The following is a 17,312-nucleotide window of genomic DNA, read 5'->3' on the forward strand; positions in this document are numbered from 1 at the left end:
TTGCTGATATCTATGGGTGTATTTTTCTAAACCAATATACTGTAATATATTCAGCAGTTGCACTGTTCTAATATTTGATTGTCCATGGGTGTATATTACTTGACTTTGTAATGTTGCTTGCCCTTGTATATTAATGCATGTTTGAGTGATATCTGACTGATATCTATGTGTGTATCTGACTCATATCTATGGGTGTATCTTATTTATATCCTTGGGTGTATCTTGCTGATATCTATGGGTGTATTTTTCTAAACTGATATACTGTAATATATATTCAACAGTTTCACTGTTTTAATATTTGATTGTCCATGGGTGTATATTGCCTGAACTTGTAATGTTGCTTGCCCTTGTATATTAATGCATGTTTGAGTGATATCTGACTGATATCTATGGGTGTATCTTATTTATATCCTTGAGTGTATCCTGCTGATATATATGAGTGTATTTTTTATTTCAGAAAAAATGGCAGTCAGAAACCAAGTTGGAAGAAATGTAAGTGTGCTTAGATGAAATAAATGTCAGCTAGGTAAATGTGTTTAAAAAGTAAATAACTCTGTATTACATTTCTCAATTAACATGGTTGATTAAACAGAATATTCTTTTTAACTGTAGGACGAGGTGGACCACTTTAGAGTGGAATATGCTTTCAGGATTCTATTCCATGACATGAATCTAGACAAAGCTGAAGCCATTAGGAAAAGTAATGCAATAAGACTGTTCAAGCCATCCTCGTTTTTATTGAGTCCATATTGTCAGATAGATTCTGAGGATATTGACATTGTTTAATGTAAATGTTATATAGTCCTGTAACAAATTGAACACATGCTATAAAAATTTTCCAATTATAGTTCTGTTTATTGTAAAATTTCTTTCAATAATTAAAATCTCTCTGCTGTATTCAAAATGTATGAATTACAGGTACTATAATATGAAGGAAAAAATCAAACTAAATATACATCCATAACTTGCCATTTTTTACACCCAAAGAACGTTGAATATACACCAAAAAATCTATCCCCCTGATGCTTTATCCCTAAAACCCTAAACACGAAACACTTAAAACCTAAACTCTAACATGTACCCCGTAAACCATAAAACCCTAAACCCTAATACCCAAAACCCTTAAACCATTGTAAAAAAATAAACAGTATTTTATAACATAGAGATCCTTTGCGTGCTTCTCATCCCTGTCCAGAAGTGGTGATCCAGATAGATTGGAACCCATATATGACGGTCTTCATAGAGATCTGCAGAATACACCCAAACACATACTATAAATACACCCGAAGAAAATTAAATTTACACCTCTGCTGCAGATTTTTTAAACAAATATTACCTGAAAGCCACTTGTTGTCCACAAGACCAAAATTCAGCAGAAATTCATTCCAATTCCTATCAAATGAGTCTTTACTATGAGAGTTCCAAACAACTTCGCTCATTTCTTGTGCAATTTCTGCATGTCCCTTGTACCCGTTTAATTTGCTTGGAATCTTCTTCATGATGTGCCAAATACACCAACGGTGAATTGTTGTTGGCATACAGGCCTCTAAAGCCCTTTTCATTGATGCGCATTGATTGGCGAAAAACCCTTTCGGAGCATTTCCTCCCATGCAACGAAGCCAACATTGAAATAACCATTTAAATGATTCAATATCTTTGTTTTTCATCAAAGAGCATCTGAAAAGTGTTGACTGACCGTGGTGATTCACCCCGAAAAAAGAACCACAAACCAAATTATACCTGAAACAAATTACCATAGTGCAGAATGGAAAATCATTACGTACACCCAACAAATGCTTTGTATACACCCAAAAAACACCCAATATACACCTCTGTGGCAGATTCATAAAACACATTAATTTAGAATCATAAAAAGGGACAGTTTATTACCTGTTTGTATTGTATGTGGTGTCAAATGAAATAACATCTCCGAAATACTAGTTCTTGTAAAATTTTCTAGCATCTTCAAGGGTGGTAAAGGTCATTCCAACCTTCGGAATAAACTGGTCATCAACAACAGAGAGAGGCTGCAGAATACACCATGTCAAAAACTATAAATACACCCAATCATTGGTAATATAATACACCCGAACGGCACCAACTCAACTAAAATGACAATAAAAGCCATAAGCTGTTAATACACAGGCTGCAGAATACACTATGACAAAAACTAAAAACATACCCAATCATGTCTCATATAATACACCCGAACGACAACAACTCAGCTAAAATAACAGAAAAAGCCATAAATGTAAATACACTCACACTACCAAAACAAATACACCCAAAGAAAGCTCTGATCTACACCCGAGTGTCTGCTATAAATTCCAGATAATCAATCAAATACATTACATTCAATCCACAGATTTATGTTGACGTGTTAGTCTCACAGTCAATGTTCACGAATTATTCAGCTACACAATGCTATACAAATTACTGCAACAAAATTCAGAGTAAACGTATGTAAATCAAACCTCAGGAACTTCGTTAGATTCAAATTCATAATCCACTTCCCCCTGATTCAGCTGAGAATCTGAGGTTAAATCATCCATTATCTTCAAAACGAATCCAAACTTTGATTTCAGTAAACAAAAATCGATAGAAAACGAAGCTAGAGTTAGAAAGAGAGAAGAACAAGAAGAAGAAGAACGAGAAGAAGAAGAACGAGAAGAAGAACGAAGAAGAAAACAAATCTAGAAATAAGGAGAGAAGAACGAGAAGAAGAAGAACGAGAAGAAGAAGAACGATAAGGAGAACGAAGAAGGAAACAAATCTTTTAAATTTGGTAGTTACATATACGCGGGATCTTTATATAGCGCGTGTATTGGACGTAGAGCATGCAGCGCGTTTTGTGGATTTATTGCTTAATGAACTTGTAAAGCATACAAGCCCTAATGACTTGTATGTAGAGCTTTTCTCTTTAACATATAAAATAATGATACATTCATGCTTGATCATTAGTCCTGATTCATCAACAAAATGGCAAGAATTAAAACTTTTACAAATTACATGCAGGTGTGTATTAATTTAATTCTTAATTAATGTATATTTAGTATTTACTTGATATATATATATATATAAATTTAAGTTGTTTAACCAATTATATACTGTATATTTTTTTTTTTTGAGAGATTTATGTCATAATAAAATTTATCTGTTTTTTGGCATTATAAATTTGTGGTAAACTTATTAAATATCCTATAAAGTATAAACTATTCAATCTTATCCTAATTAGTTATTTTTAACATTTGTACTTTTTTTATGGAATCTCTACATCTCATATTTCATTTCATCAATTTGAAAACGAAAAATAAAAATCGAGTTTAATTAACCAAATTAAGTAGAATAAATGATAAATTTGATGATCAATCTGCTAATTAGCAAATGTAAAGAGTATAATAAATTAGTTTCATACTGAAAAAATAAAAAAGAGTGGAAAATTTAAAAGATGAGAAATCATTAACTTAACATCATCACTATTAAAAGATTAGTTATTATAGACGTATATTTTTGATAAATTTTATTCCACAAAAATACAGACAAAATTTGTGAATTTTTTTTGTCAGAAACAAAAAAATAAACTAATATAAATTACAAATAGAAAAAGGAATCCGTCAATACTTCTATAAAAAAATTAATTTTTTGTAAAAAATAGTAAAAAAAATCTATCCATAATTAAATAAATAAAAATATTGTATTTTATTAAATTTTTACAGGAAAAAAAACTGTTTGTAATTTAAAATAATGGAACTCAAACTAGCTAAACTTTCTTCTTCTCTCCGTCATCGCACCAGCTTCTTCTTCTCCTTTCTTCACTCACAGCGCCACCGCCGGCCACCCTAACCGCAGCAGCTACCTTCTCTTTCTTCTCTTCTTTTTTTAAACACCGAACCAGTAGAACACAGTCTCTGTCTCTCTCGTTCTTTCTCGTTCGCAAAACAAAGCAAACTCAAGCTCCACCACTGCCGTGCCTCGCTCTCTCCTTTTATCCCCCTCAGTTCTGGCTCGCATATCTTCTCAGCGCCACAGCCATCGTTTTCTCCAGTCAATGCCGCGGCTATCTTCGCGCAAGTCAGTTTCACCGTTAACCGTGGTTCTATTTTTCTCTTTTTTCCTGTTTGAACCGTAAAGATCTGGACATCCTTCTTTTCCTCTGCCTTATTTTGATTGTCTCTGCTTTCAGGTTTTAGTTTTAAAATTTTTTAATTTCTGTTGAGTTTAATTAATTTTGTTTAGTTAGTTTAATTTTAGTAATCAGTTTAGTTAGATTTGCTTTTTGATTAGTGGATTTGTAGGTGGTTAAAATAGAATTAGATTAGGTTTTGATTTTGAATAGCTGAGAAATAGGAGAGACGGTTTCTAAGGCATTGTTTGGTAAACAGGAATTGGGAAGAAAATGAGGAAGAAATAGGAGAGAGAAAGAGAGAGAGAGAGACAGTGACTCGGTGAGGTGAGTAACTGAATGACGAATTAAAACGAAAGGTTTAGGGGCGTAGGGACTAGGGAGGGAGACGAAACTATTGATTCCGCTACTGTGTAATTGAATGGAATTGAGTGCACAATAGAATTAGAGATAACACCGAAAACAAAGAATCGTGTAGAATCAAGGGAGCTAGGGTTTGCGATGAGTGAGAGTAACAGCAACAGCAACGGGGTGAGCAATATCAACATAACAAGATTTTGTGTTTTATGCCAGTAATTTCCACAACCACTAGGTTTTTCTTTTTCCATTTCTCTTTCTGTTTCTGTTACATAACAAGATTTTGTGTTTTATGTCAGTAAAAATGGGCAAGTTGTTGGCACAGTTTACAAGGACATGAAGGGTCCACTCTTTCCTACCATTGCTGTTCATAGCCAAAATGAAGAGTATGTTCTATCACCATGAATTCTACTATTCTAGTACTAACCGTCCCTTCCTGTTTTTATCACACACTATTTATTTTCCAATGTAGTAGGTGTTTCTTCTTGCTATATATGAAGTCATTAATCTGATTATAGTAGTAAACGGCATTGAGATTTGAGTAGTTATTTTTAATCTTAAATTGTCATTCCTATGCTGAGCATGCATTTGCTTACCTTTGAATTTTCAGTTCTGCTTCACTAAATGAATGAGCCAGACTATTTTCAGTTCTGCTTTCCATATCATGTGAAGCTCAGTAAAAAAGGTTACTGTTCACTGATATACAGCGGCGATCATGACATGTTGATTCCTTACTTGGCAACTGAAGCATGGATAAGATCTTTAAACTGCTACATCATAGATGATTGGAGGCCATGGCACACAAATGGCCAAGTTGCAGGGTATTCCTCTAATTATAGTTATGTAACTAAGTTGCACTTGTCCATAGTAAGTAAGTTATGTAGTTAATGAATGTTTTTTCTTATGCAGATACCCAAGGACTTACTCATGGCTGAGGTGAGGACAAGGTTAGGCCCGCCACATCAGCCATTCTTTTGAATTTCTGTTGATGTCTTTATTGTATTTAGCAGCTGCTCTCTTTGATGTTCTCATTTTATGTTTTACCTCGCTATTGATATTTGTTGGTCAGGTTCTTGAGTGTTTTGAACTTCAACCCGATAACAGTGTGTTTCTAGAGCTGATTCCTATTTTTCCCAAGGTTATTGTTCTAAGTTTTTCTTATTTCAATATCTGATATTGATTAGACAAATTTTAATTTTTTTTTTGTTGCAATCTCATGCTTCACAGATTCTTGGATTTAAGTTTCAATATTATCAGCACATGGAAGTCAGCTGCCCTGTTCCCTTTGGGTTCTATAAGCTCACTGCATTACTATTGATATTGATATTGCTGATATTGATATTGATATTGATATTGATATTGATATTGATATTGATATTGATATTGATATTGATATTGCTGATGATGATATTGTCTTGTGGTATAATTTTAATTTATCTATCTACTGGGCTCTACACTTGTCACAGTTTTTTGATGGATATGAATATCATGTGACATCATTTGAGCAGACTTACCAATGTTACCCTGCTTCGTTTATTGAGAAGGTTAGCATTAACTTTATGCATCCCTTGCTAAGTTTTTCTTGGCAATTAAATATGAGATATGAGATTTTAATTCTAAGGATCACCAATTTAATATGAGATTTCATTTTGCACTTATTTAATACCCCTTGAATATGTGGGTTGGGCAGGGAAAGAGGATCCATCAATTTTATTTGTAATTTTCTTCATGCAGTAATTAATAATCACATTTATCCTAACTATAGGTTAAATTTGTTATATGAGGCTCTGTTTGGTTGATGTATTTGATGAGACATAGACACAGAGACACAGACATTAAAGACATGGACATAAAATATTTGTGTCTATGTATTGTGTTTGGCAAAAATAAGAAACAAGACACATATATTTAAAAAAGACTGAATTATCCTTCATTCAACCACAAGTTTTACCACCATTACAATACACCTATTATCCCAAACAATGCATGCCATCACCATTAAATTTTTATTTCTTCTAATAATTTTTTATTTCTTCTAATACCATCTTAAATTATCATTTAAATATTAAATATATAATTATTCTTGAAAAAAAATAGAAAATTAAAGTTCAGAATTTATCAAAGATTAATCAAAATTTAAATAAATAAAAAAATTAAATGTACAAATTATTTTTGAAAAAAAATAGAAAAGTAAATTTAGTTGTAGAATCTAAAAGAGAAAGAGAAAAAAAAAAAGATTTGGGAAGATAAGAAGACAAATTTTAAAAACTCAATAAGGGTAAAAGAGTAAAAAATTAGTGTCTCACAAGTTGTGTCTCAGTGTCTCACCAAATTGGAGGTACACAAATTTAGTGTCTCCGTGTCCATCCGTGTCCTCCCGTGTCCTTCGAAAATCTGTGTCTCACCAAACCAAACAGCAGACATGTGTCACCGTGTACCACTGTGTCTATGTCTCAGTGTCTATGTCTCAGTAACCAAACGCTACCTGAAGAATGCATTGAGTTTACTAAGCTGGGACTTAGAGATAATGTTGCTAGAGGTATATTGTATTCACATTCTAGTTGTAATTGCTTTGCCTAGTTCAATTTCTGTTAAAAAAAATTTAGAATCCTTATTTATCTTAAATGTTCACTCCTTTATTAATTTTGTTGTAATTCTTATTTGTATTCTACTCCTTTGAACAGTTCAAAACTCAAAATGGATCTGTCCCATCAAGGTGATTTCTCCCTTTTTTGGCTACATGACTTTGAACTTTTCTCCTATTATATTTTTTGGTTTTTGAGTAAGTGGAAGTATCTCGAGTTCTATTTATACTGGAAGAAAGAGCCTTCAGCCTCCTACATGACTTGGCAAATGGGATTTTGCTGCAAGTTTCTTATAGTTATGACTGAACAAGATTAACTTTGAACTATGCAAGAGCTTGGAGTGTGATATTTTTAGTACTTCTACATGAAATTGCTAACCATTGGTTTGGGGACCATTGCTTCATATAACTCCAACCAAAATGCTTTCATGACAGCTTTTGGATGGAGCTTTTTTTTTGGGTTACTTTCTTAAAATTAAATAATTATTTTAAACAATTTTTCAAAACCAATCAATAAATTAATTGTATGCAATTATACATTGTTGTTGTTTTTAGTCACTGGTTGCACCCTCTTCTGAATTGGCATAAAGGTGAATAATTTTATAACCCTACTTATCTTAGTATGTTATATTTGACTTCTTTTCTTTCTTATTGAAATTAATATCCTCCAACTCACATCAAATTTGGATAACTAGGATGCGTTGCTAAATATTAGCTTCTAATTAAGGTACATACGGTGAAGCATAACTTATTGTTTGGATTATTTGGTTGGTGTGTAATGCTTGCATTGCATAACTTATTGTTTGGATTGGATCAAACGTCTGGCATTTATCTAGTGTATATGTATATAGGACTTTTTCTGGATATGTTATGACTTATGAGATTGGAAAGCTATTCTTTATATATAAAACTTGGTTGGTTTAAGGAGTGGAAGGTAAAAGTAACATCTATATCATACAAATCATATAAATTATTCTAAGAACAAGATTATTTTCTTATATCATAGTACCTTTTTTATGTGCAGAGCCACTTTCTTATTGATGATGATGATGAAGAGTTTTTTTTTTTTTTGGAAGTAGGGATATTCATGAATCGGATCCGATTCGTATATCCGCGGTGTTTATCTGAATCCGATCCGAAAATTGCGGATATGGATCCGATCCGCAAGGTTTTAGGATCGGATCGATCCGCACACTAATCAGATCGGATTGCGGATTTTATGTTGCTATCCGCATATCCGCGTATCCGCAAAAATAAAGAAATAAATAATTAATATTCTTTTTATGTTTTATTTCAACTAATAATTATCATATATGTTATATTATTTTAATTTATTATTTAAGAAAAATATGTTTAATATTATTTTAAGAGTAAACATATTTAAAAGAATAAAAAAAAGAAATTTTATTAATATTTTTTTAATAAAAATAAGCTTTACAAATAAGCTTAACTGGTAAAAATTTGTCGGTAAATTACCAACGAAAAAAATTTGTTGGTAAATAATTTTGGACGAGGCTTTTACAAGGGACAAATCCGTCGGTAATTTCATCGGTAGCAAAAAATTCGTCTGTAATAAAGATCAAATTTGTCTGTATTAAATAATTTTCTAGTTGTGCGACCTTAAGGTTTTGAGTTGGATGTGATGTCTTCTCATCTTATGTTTTCTCGCTTGGTTTTTTTCTAAAATCTTATGTTTTCTCGCTTGGTTTTTTTCTAAAATCTCTTCGGGAATCAAAAACTTCTTACGGTAATCCAACAAGTGGTATTAGAAGTCCATGGTTAACAAGTGGTATTAGAAGTCGATGGTTAACAAGTGGTATTAGAAGTCGATGGTTAATCAATCTGATAATTTAAAAATATTTAAAGTGAAATATTAAAAGTCTTTCTGGTGACTCAACACAATCAAATTGATAAAATTATTTTTTATTTCACGTCTTTCATAAAAAGTTAAAATGTTTATATTTAATATAGCAATATAACAAGTATTATTCAATATTTTATTACTAGCTTATATTTTGAGTTATTTGAATATTTAATTTACTTTATATTTTTAACTTTATTTTAATTAGTTAGTGAATTAGATTTTGTGTGATCTTAGATTTTTCTTTTAAGTTCATATAAAGGATATAGATAACTCTTAAATAAATTATTTTAATCATCAATTTTTTATGAATAAAACAAATTTCTTTTGATTTTAATTTTGTATCATCATATTAATAATAAAAAATAAATATAATTAAATGAATGAATAAAATATTTTATAACATGAACCCTTCAAGAGAAACCATTGGGCGGCTAAAAACTTCACTTTGATTTATAAGAGACTATTTTACTATTATATCTTTTATAAAAATTTTAGGAAACCATGGCTCCATTGTCCCAATAAAATTTTGCTATTGAAACTATTAGTACATAAATAAAATTGAACTCATTAATATCCTAAAGATATATTTTATCGTGAATGTATTCTTCATATTATAGTCTACATGTTATATTTTTAAAAGCGTTAATGTTATCAATATTATATTATTTATTTATTTTAAATTTTAAATATATTAGTATTATAATATTATTTGTCGTTCAACTACTTCAATATATCATTATTTATTATTTATTTATTTTAAATGTTACAACTAATAATAACAAATAGAAGGGTAATTTTTCCAAAAAATTAGAAAAGGATGGTTTTAAGACTAAACTTAACTTTAAGGGCAATTTTAAATAAAAAAAAATAAAAACGAATTCAATTTTTACCTCAAATTATAAAGATTAAAATAATATTCATCTCATAATAATATACAGAATACATTAATGTTTAACTAAACACATTAATGTTTAAATAAACTTACGAAGAAGTCTTACTTATTACCCCCTCCATGTATGTACAAATTTTGTAGGTGTGTTTTATTTAGACAATAAATTAATAGTTATAATAATTTGACATGAATTCATCATATTTTCATTTTAAGGTTATTTTGCCAATTATAAAACTCTTTTTATTATTATTTTTATGTTTTTCATTTATTGGATCTGTATTGTATTGTGGTAAAAATATATTATTTGAATTGTGAAATATATATTTGAAGCTAGCTGCTTATATTATTTAACGATATATTAGAATAACTAGTAAAATAGTAATACATACATGTCCTCTTGCTTTCTTATTTCTCACTTTCAACAACAACAACAACAACAACAACAACAACAATAATAATAATAATAATTATCTTATTTAATTTATAATGTTTTTATTTTAAATATTTCATTCATAATTATATTATTATATATATTATAACATATTAATTTTTGTTAATCACATAAGTTGTAATTTAAATGTATTGTTTTAGTAATTATTGAAAAATATTTATATAAAAATATAACATATTGAATAATAAAATATATAAATTAAATAGATTAATAAAAAACTTAAAAAATCTTAATAAAAATATAAATTGAACAGAAATTTATCTGTATTGTTGAGCAATTTAAACTAGTACTGTACAAAAATATTATTCATATACTAAATACTCTTTATACTCGTATAAATATTATTATTATTAATTAATTGTGTATTCAAATTATTTTTTTAATTAACAAAATAAAGAAAATATGTGCTTGATTAATAAGAAAAAAATTAGAAAATCAAAACCGTATTTACTATAAAAGATGTAGACGAGATTGATATATGCTATGAAGTTAGGACATTGACACAAATATAAAATACGATGACATAAGACACAATAATTTTAATATTTTATGAGACACAAAAATACGATATATATATATATATAATATAAAATATTTAAAAATTATATAATAATTTTTTATATTTTATTAATATTAATAAATATTTTTAATGTATTTTTTAATTTTATTTAAAATAATTTTGTTTTAATAAATAATAACATATGTTATTTTAAAATTAATTTTAAAAATATATGTTAAAAATAAAATTAAATATGTCGATACTTAATGATATTTTAGTGTGTAAAAATGTGTCTAAAAAAATATTTTTTAATTTTTACTGAAGACACCATATCAAATAAATATTACATCTAAAATATATTATAAATATAAAACAACAACTCGACAAAGTATCCGTACTCTCGTTAAGTTGTTATAACATTCTGGAAGTAGGTGGTATGCAATGCATGGGATATGAATGCGTCCGGATTTTGAGCAGTCCTTAATAAGGCAATACATTATTGTTGGATGTGCGTGCGGATTGTGAGCATCTCCTAACAAGGCAACTAATTTATGTTATATTGGTCAATGTCAAATAGATGCATGCACATCCGCAACGGCTAATTACCATTCTACCCTATAAAAGAGATGTTGCACCTTCACCTTTAGATACATTTTTTGTGCAAATATCATGTCTCTAACAACAAATGTGGTGGTCCCAAATGTTGTCCTACAATCATCATTCACCATGCCGGTCATCGGCTTTGGAACTGCCGCCATGTCGAATGACAGCGACACTCTCAAAGCGGCCGTGATTGAGGCCGTCAAGCTCGGTTACCGGCACTTTGACACTGCTTCCATTTATGGCTCCGAACAAGCTCTCGGAGAGGCCATTACTGAAGCTCTTAAACTTGGTCTCATAAGCTCTAGGGATGAACTTTTTATCACTTCCAAGTTATGGTTGTCCGATAATCATCCCCATCTTGTTCTTCCTGCTCTACAAAATTCACTTAAGTAAGAATCAAGATACATTATGACTCTAATTACCTTGTATCAATATATGTTCATGTCAATTAAAAAAAATATTAATGTGGGTGTTAATATTTTCATGTGAATATGATAATTGAAAATCGTTCAATAATTCATATGCAGCTTAATTGTTTCACATATATATAACACGTGTCGACATGTTAATTTATATCTTGATGCATTTACGCAGGACTCTTGGATTAGAATACTTGGACCTTTACTTAATCCACTGGCCACTGACTACAGAGCCTGAGCTGAAGAAATTTCCTTACGATGAAGATGACTTGTTGCCATTTGACTTGAAGGGTGTGTGGACCTCAATGCAAGAATGCCAAAACTTGGGTCTCACTAAATCAATTGGAGTCAGCAACTTCTCTTGCAAAAAGCTTGAAAATCTCCTCTCTTTTGCTACTATTCCTCCTGCGGTTAATCAAGTAATTAAACTTTTAATATATAGTTACACACATAAATATTAAGGAACCGTTCAGATAAAAACGTTAAAATATTTTTTTTAAAGATGTTTTTTAATAATTAAAATTTAATATATATAATTAATTAAATCATATTATTTTTATTAAAATTTGGTCAAATAAATTAATTTAACTGAAAAAATAGTAAATTAAATCTTAAATTGATCTAAATTAATATTATTTTTTATAAAAAATACTACAATATCCCTATTATAAAAAATAACTAAAATATTTCTATTATTTATATTAATTTTGAGAATCTTAAATTCTAGTTTTTTTTTTGTCGTCATAGGATTAGAATTTAGAGTTTTTAAAATTAATATATATATATATATAATAAAAGTATTTAGTTATTTTTTATAATAGGAATATTGTAATTATTTTTTATAAAAAATATTAATTTAGACCAATTTAAAATTTAATTTATTAATTTTTTTGATAAACTAATTTATTTGGCTAATTTAAAGAAAAATAACACAGTTTAATCGATTATATATGTTAAATTTTAATTATTAAAAAATATTTTAACAAAAAAAGACGTTTTTGACATCTTTATCTGAGCGACTCCCAAATATTAATTATAGATAAATATCTTTTTCAGTCTTATTTCTATATTGTATTTATTTGATGGCTAAAGCAACTAGTTATAACTAAAAAATAAAATTCAATCTGATTTCCAATAATTTAAGTGATTGGTCTAAGTGGATTTTGATACAGGATTCGTTTAGACAAATTATTTGAATGTTTGGAAATTGGTTAGACAATAATTACTTGAATGGTTGAAGGCTGATTACACTTGAACTATAAAAAGTCGCTTTGTCCTATAAACAAATAATAAAAAACCGAAAAGAATATTTATTTTTAATTTTATTCATTCATTAATAGTTACTAAATTAAATACGTGCTAAACCAATCACCAACAGGTGGAATTGAATCCTTGCTGGCAGCAGAAGAATTTAAGAGAATACTGCAAAACTAAGGGTATTGTGGTAACTGCATATTCTCCTTTGGGAGCTAAAGATTCCTTTTGGGGTGGTAATCATGTTATGGACAATGAATTATTGAAGCAAATTGCACATGCTCATGGAAAAACAGTTGCTCATATAAGTCTTAGATGGCTCTATGAACAAGGTGTAACTTTTGCAGTGAAGAGTTACAACAAAGAGAGAATCAAACAGAACTTGGAAATATTTGACTTTTCACTTACAAATGATGATTATCAAAAGATTAATCAAATTAAACAAGAGCGCAAAGTGAAGAACGGTCCCGCTGGATTCGAATTTGCTGAAAATCTTTGGGATGGAGAAAATTAGATAATGTTATGTATTAAATTCTTATTTTATTTTTAAAAAATAAAAATTAACATTTATGTTTAGTTATTATATATTTTGCATCTTTAGTTTGTCTTTGTCTTGTGTGGAACTGTAATAAAATACGAAGACAAATAGTCTTCAAATAAAGGGACTTGTATGTTCTCAATAATTCAATGATATTCCTGTCTTTTTCTATATATCTTTTATATTTATATTAAAAAATAAATTTGGGTTTGTCTCGTTAGTTTATGAGCTAATCCGTTTAAATAAATATCGGTGATTTAAATTTTGTTTTGTATATGTTATAACATATTAGTTAATAATAAATTTTTTAATAGAATTTAAATTTATAATGAATTAATCTTTGCTTTATCGGACAAGTGAAAAATAAAAAAAATTATATTAAAAATAATTGATATATAATATATCTAGCATCAAACATACTAATGTAACATGTTTTGATATTAATTTCTTTACATCTCGCTACACAATGTTATTTATAAAAAAAATACAAAAAGTATAGAAAAATAACTCCCTTATAAATTAACATAAGCCAACTTTATTATAATTTAAATTTTATAAAAAAATTTAAAAATTAAAATTTTAAATTTTAAAAAAATTCTATCTACATTTATCCTAATCACATTTATAACTAATTTTTTGAATGATTCTTTTAATTATCTTTTATGTTTTTTTTTTCTAAATTTTGGATGATTCTTTTTATTAGTTTTGGATTATTTTTTTTATATTTATATGGTTTTTTTTAAATTTAGATGATTCTTTTTCTTATATTTTGTATGTTTTTTTTCTTAAAATTTGGACAATTTTTATCTTATATTTTGTTTTTTTTTTAGTTTCGATTTTTTTTTAAAGAAGAATTAGGATTTGTGTAATTAATGGTAAAAGGTGAATTAGAGTGAGAAGTGATAATCAATAATAATTAATTTTGTATCTTTTAAAAAATAAAATTTAAATAATTATTAATTAATAATAATTAATTAGTATATTTTGTAATTTAAAAATATTTATTGGCTTATTATTGATTAGATCCTATTGGTTACTTAGCGCGATTGATTTGTTAATAATTAAGAGTATTGCTAGGGAACCAAAAGCACATCAGCCAAAATTCAGCCAAATGTGTCTGGACTGGGACCCAATAGCCCAATGCACATCAGCACCATCCAAAAATGACCCAGGGTAAACCATATTCACCCTCCCCAAAAACCCTACCTCCTTTCACCGTTTTACCACACAGGATTTGAAAATCATCTACACCCGCGCCACGCCTCCGGAACCATCGCGCAACAACTCTCTTCCCTCTCTTCTCCGGACACCGCGACGGCGCTCCTAGCGGTTCTGGCCTTCGCGACTCCACTAAAGCTACCTGAGCGCAACCCTCTTCCCTCACTTCTCCAGACGCTGCGACGCCGTGCCTAGCCTCCCCGACCATCGCGCCTCCAAAATTGGAACAAGAGCGACGCCGCTCTGCTATTGCATGTGGGTTTTTTCGGCGCTGCCGAAGCTACGTGGTGCAGCTGCGCTACTCGCCGGTGGACCTCCACTTCTCCATCCTGAAAACCCCCGTTCGTCTCACTAATTGGTAAGTATAGTAGATGTTCCCTTTGACTTCCTATGCATGTTTTGAAAATGGAATTGGACAGGGTTTTGTTGTAGTGGTTCGTGTGAGTTTTAATTCGATGGATGTTCTTTTCCAGGTTGTACAGTTTAGGTAACACAATTTTGGAGCATCACTGGTCCTTGGCAAATATAGCAGCTGCATGTTTTTCATATTTTTGGAGTGTTACAAAATCTTGGTCACAAGTAAGTATGTTTATTGATTCCTAATTGAATTTGGGTGGATTCTAATTAATCTCTCAAAAAGGGAAGATAGGAAAATACAAAAGTAAAGGGGCAAGGGTCATGGATGTTGCAATTGGTACAGATTGGATATTACTTTTACCTGGGTTGGATATTGTAATTGTAGTTGTTAAAGGCTAGATGTTTCTGTTCTGCTCTTTGGTTTAGAGACTAGGAATGGTGTTCATATGAGATGTTCTTTGATATTGCTAAATTAGGGGACGTTTATGTGGAATAATTTTGGATATTTGAGTGTATGATTTGTTAATGTTTATTTGAGTGTATAATTTTGGATATTTGTGTGAATGATTTGTTACTAAAAGAATACACTGCTTTTTTAGAAGAAAGAAAAAATAAAGGGGAAGAAATAACATTAATTTGGTCTTTTTGACTTCTCACAAACTATCTATGTAATGTAATTTCCTGGTTCTCATCCTTTTACGGGGTCATCAATTGACTTGAGTCTTCCTTAAGGAAAAAATAAAAAGAAGATTCCAGCGGGTTCACTACGTATATGCCATCCATTTCTACGCGTGAACAGAAATAAGTCACTACAATGTGACTTTCTTGCCGCAACTGGAATATTGATTTAAAAGGTTTGCATGCTGAAAATACAGTGTGAATTTAAATGTGGGGTTGGTTGTTGAAATAGAATAAAATGATCTTAAATTTGATTTTACATTAGAGATAATTAATGAGATGAGATCAATTTTATTATAAATAGAGTGTTTCTGCTTTAATTCAGATTTTGACAAGTTCTTGAAAGTATGGAAATTTTATTATGTTTTCTTCTGATTTGTCATAAGATGGTGATGTTATGTTGCATCATGTTTCGATTATCAAAGGGATGGAAAAAAGAGTTCCTTTCTCCGCATCTCTGTATATTTATGCTTTGATTGGGAGTTGCAGATGGGCTTGGTTTTGAAATTGGCACTACTGTTTTCTTCTTCTTTCTCTTTTTCTTTTTTTTATTGTTTACTGATTTACTTGTTTATGTATCATTGGTTTCATTTTGCTTACTTTTTCAGCCTTTGAAAGCCTTGTTAATTACTAGAGAATATCCATAATTCTAAGCACATCAACTTCAATTAAGAATTGAATAATCACTGTTCAAGTAGCTGTTTTTTCTTCATTTAGTTTTTGAAATGACCGTATTTTGGATGGTGAAATTGTTGCTATTTTTCTATATGCAATTTTGAGGGGCTGTTTCTTGTAAGATCTCAGCAGGATTGATTTGAAGTGAAACCCATCCAACATGGGGAAAAAGGTAAAATGATGTCTACCCTTCCAGCTTAAACTAGTTTCGTGGAGCCTGATAAATCCTATTTTCGCTGGCAGGTTTATCATCTCATGTTGCTGATTTTCTCAAGTTGATGGTGACAATCAATCGTAAACCTCTGAGTGGATGGTGCTTGAGCTAGGAATTGGGATGTTTCTTTTACTTTGTAAATTGGATCATTCTGGATCTATTTTATATTTTGGCATGTTTAAAGCATGTGAACTTATTAGTACTTCGTTGATGAGTGAGTGGCTCGTGTTTTGTTAGATACTCGTCAGCAGGTTTCATATATTAGTTATTTTATGATTCTCAAGCCATTTTTTTCCAAGTTAGTGATGTCAGTAGTTGATTAAGCAATTCATTGCATATTGATAATATTGAGTGAACTCTGATCGGTGTATATAACCCTTTTGGTCATGTCTATGCTTAACTGGCACTTCTGTGCATTAACTCGCGTGGTGTTTACTAAATGGAGGTGTTCTTTATTTTTTTTATCATTGTTTTCTAATGCTGGAATTGTGAAATTGCTGGAAATTAACGCATTGCACGGACTTCAGTCGTGATCAGGCTATAGTAGGTAGGATTTTAAGTGGATGGTGTCTTTGGTATGGACTCG

The 17,312-nt window shown here is 29.9% G+C and overlaps 2 protein-coding genes across 11 annotated transcripts; both read left to right on the forward strand.

Moving 5' to 3' along the window:
• The first annotated feature begins 3,721 nt into the window (after positions 1–3,721).
• LOC112710218 (uncharacterized) lies at positions 3,722–7,704 on the forward strand. 10 transcript variants are annotated; one of them, XM_072202454.1, is made up of 8 exons: positions 3,728–4,071; positions 4,780–4,866; positions 5,091–5,301; positions 5,390–5,416; positions 5,550–5,618; positions 5,708–6,024; positions 6,246–7,019; positions 7,165–7,704. In XM_072202454.1, exons 3-6 carry the CDS (start codon positions 5,275–5,277, stop codon positions 5,972–5,974), a joined length of 390 nt encoding a protein of 129 aa, XP_072058555.1. In that variant the 5' UTR covers positions 3,728–4,071; positions 4,780–4,866; positions 5,091–5,274; the 3' UTR covers positions 5,975–6,024; positions 6,246–7,019; positions 7,165–7,704. The 10 variants fall into 10 exon arrangements, 6 of the variants coding, with proteins under 6 accessions (XP_072058555.1, XP_072058554.1, XP_072058552.1 ...); XR_003156755.2 differs by lacking the exon at positions 6,246–7,019 and having other exon boundaries at positions 3,722–4,071; positions 5,390–5,427; positions 7,165–7,618; XR_011865324.1 differs by lacking the exon at positions 6,246–7,019 and having other exon boundaries at positions 3,728–4,654; positions 5,390–5,427; positions 7,165–7,618.
• A 3,718-nt stretch (positions 7,705–11,422) lies between these two features.
• Positions 11,423–13,725, forward strand: LOC112710219 (NAD(P)H-dependent 6'-deoxychalcone synthase). The gene is made up of 3 exons (XM_025762378.2): positions 11,423–11,762; positions 11,968–12,211; positions 13,171–13,725. Exons 1-3 carry the CDS (start codon positions 11,440–11,442, stop codon positions 13,558–13,560), a joined length of 957 nt encoding a protein of 318 aa, XP_025618163.1. The 5' UTR covers positions 11,423–11,439; the 3' UTR covers positions 13,561–13,725.
• The last annotated feature ends 3,587 nt before the right edge of the window (positions 13,726–17,312 follow it).

The sequence above is a fragment of the Arachis hypogaea genome, chromosome 9 (assembly GCF_003086295.3).
Source record: "Arachis hypogaea cultivar Tifrunner chromosome 9, arahy.Tifrunner.gnm2.J5K5, whole genome shotgun sequence".
Taxonomy (NCBI): domain Eukaryota; kingdom Viridiplantae; phylum Streptophyta; class Magnoliopsida; order Fabales; family Fabaceae; genus Arachis; species Arachis hypogaea.

Bases quoted from the DNA above. Each gene is read 5' to 3' on its own strand.
- LOC112710218 (XM_072202453.1), top strand. From the start codon at position 5,275: ATGGCACACAAATGGCCAAGTTGCAGG. The intron at 5,302-5,389 runs GTATTCCTCTAA...TTTCTTATGCAG, and splicing joins ACAAATGGCCAAGTTGCAGG to ATACCCAAGGACTTACTCAT. The intron at 5,417-5,549 runs GTGAGGACAAGG...TTTGTTGGTCAG, and splicing joins AGGACTTACTCATGGCTGAG to GTTCTTGAGTGTTTTGAACT.
- LOC112710219 (XM_025762378.2), top strand. From the start codon at position 11,440: ATGTCTCTAACAACAAATGTGGTGGTCCCAAATGTTGTCCTACAATCA. The intron at 11,763-11,967 runs GTAAGAATCAAG...GCATTTACGCAG, and splicing joins GCTCTACAAAATTCACTTAA to GACTCTTGGATTAGAATACT. The intron at 12,212-13,170 runs GTAATTAAACTT...AATCACCAACAG, and splicing joins TTCCTCCTGCGGTTAATCAA to GTGGAATTGAATCCTTGCTG.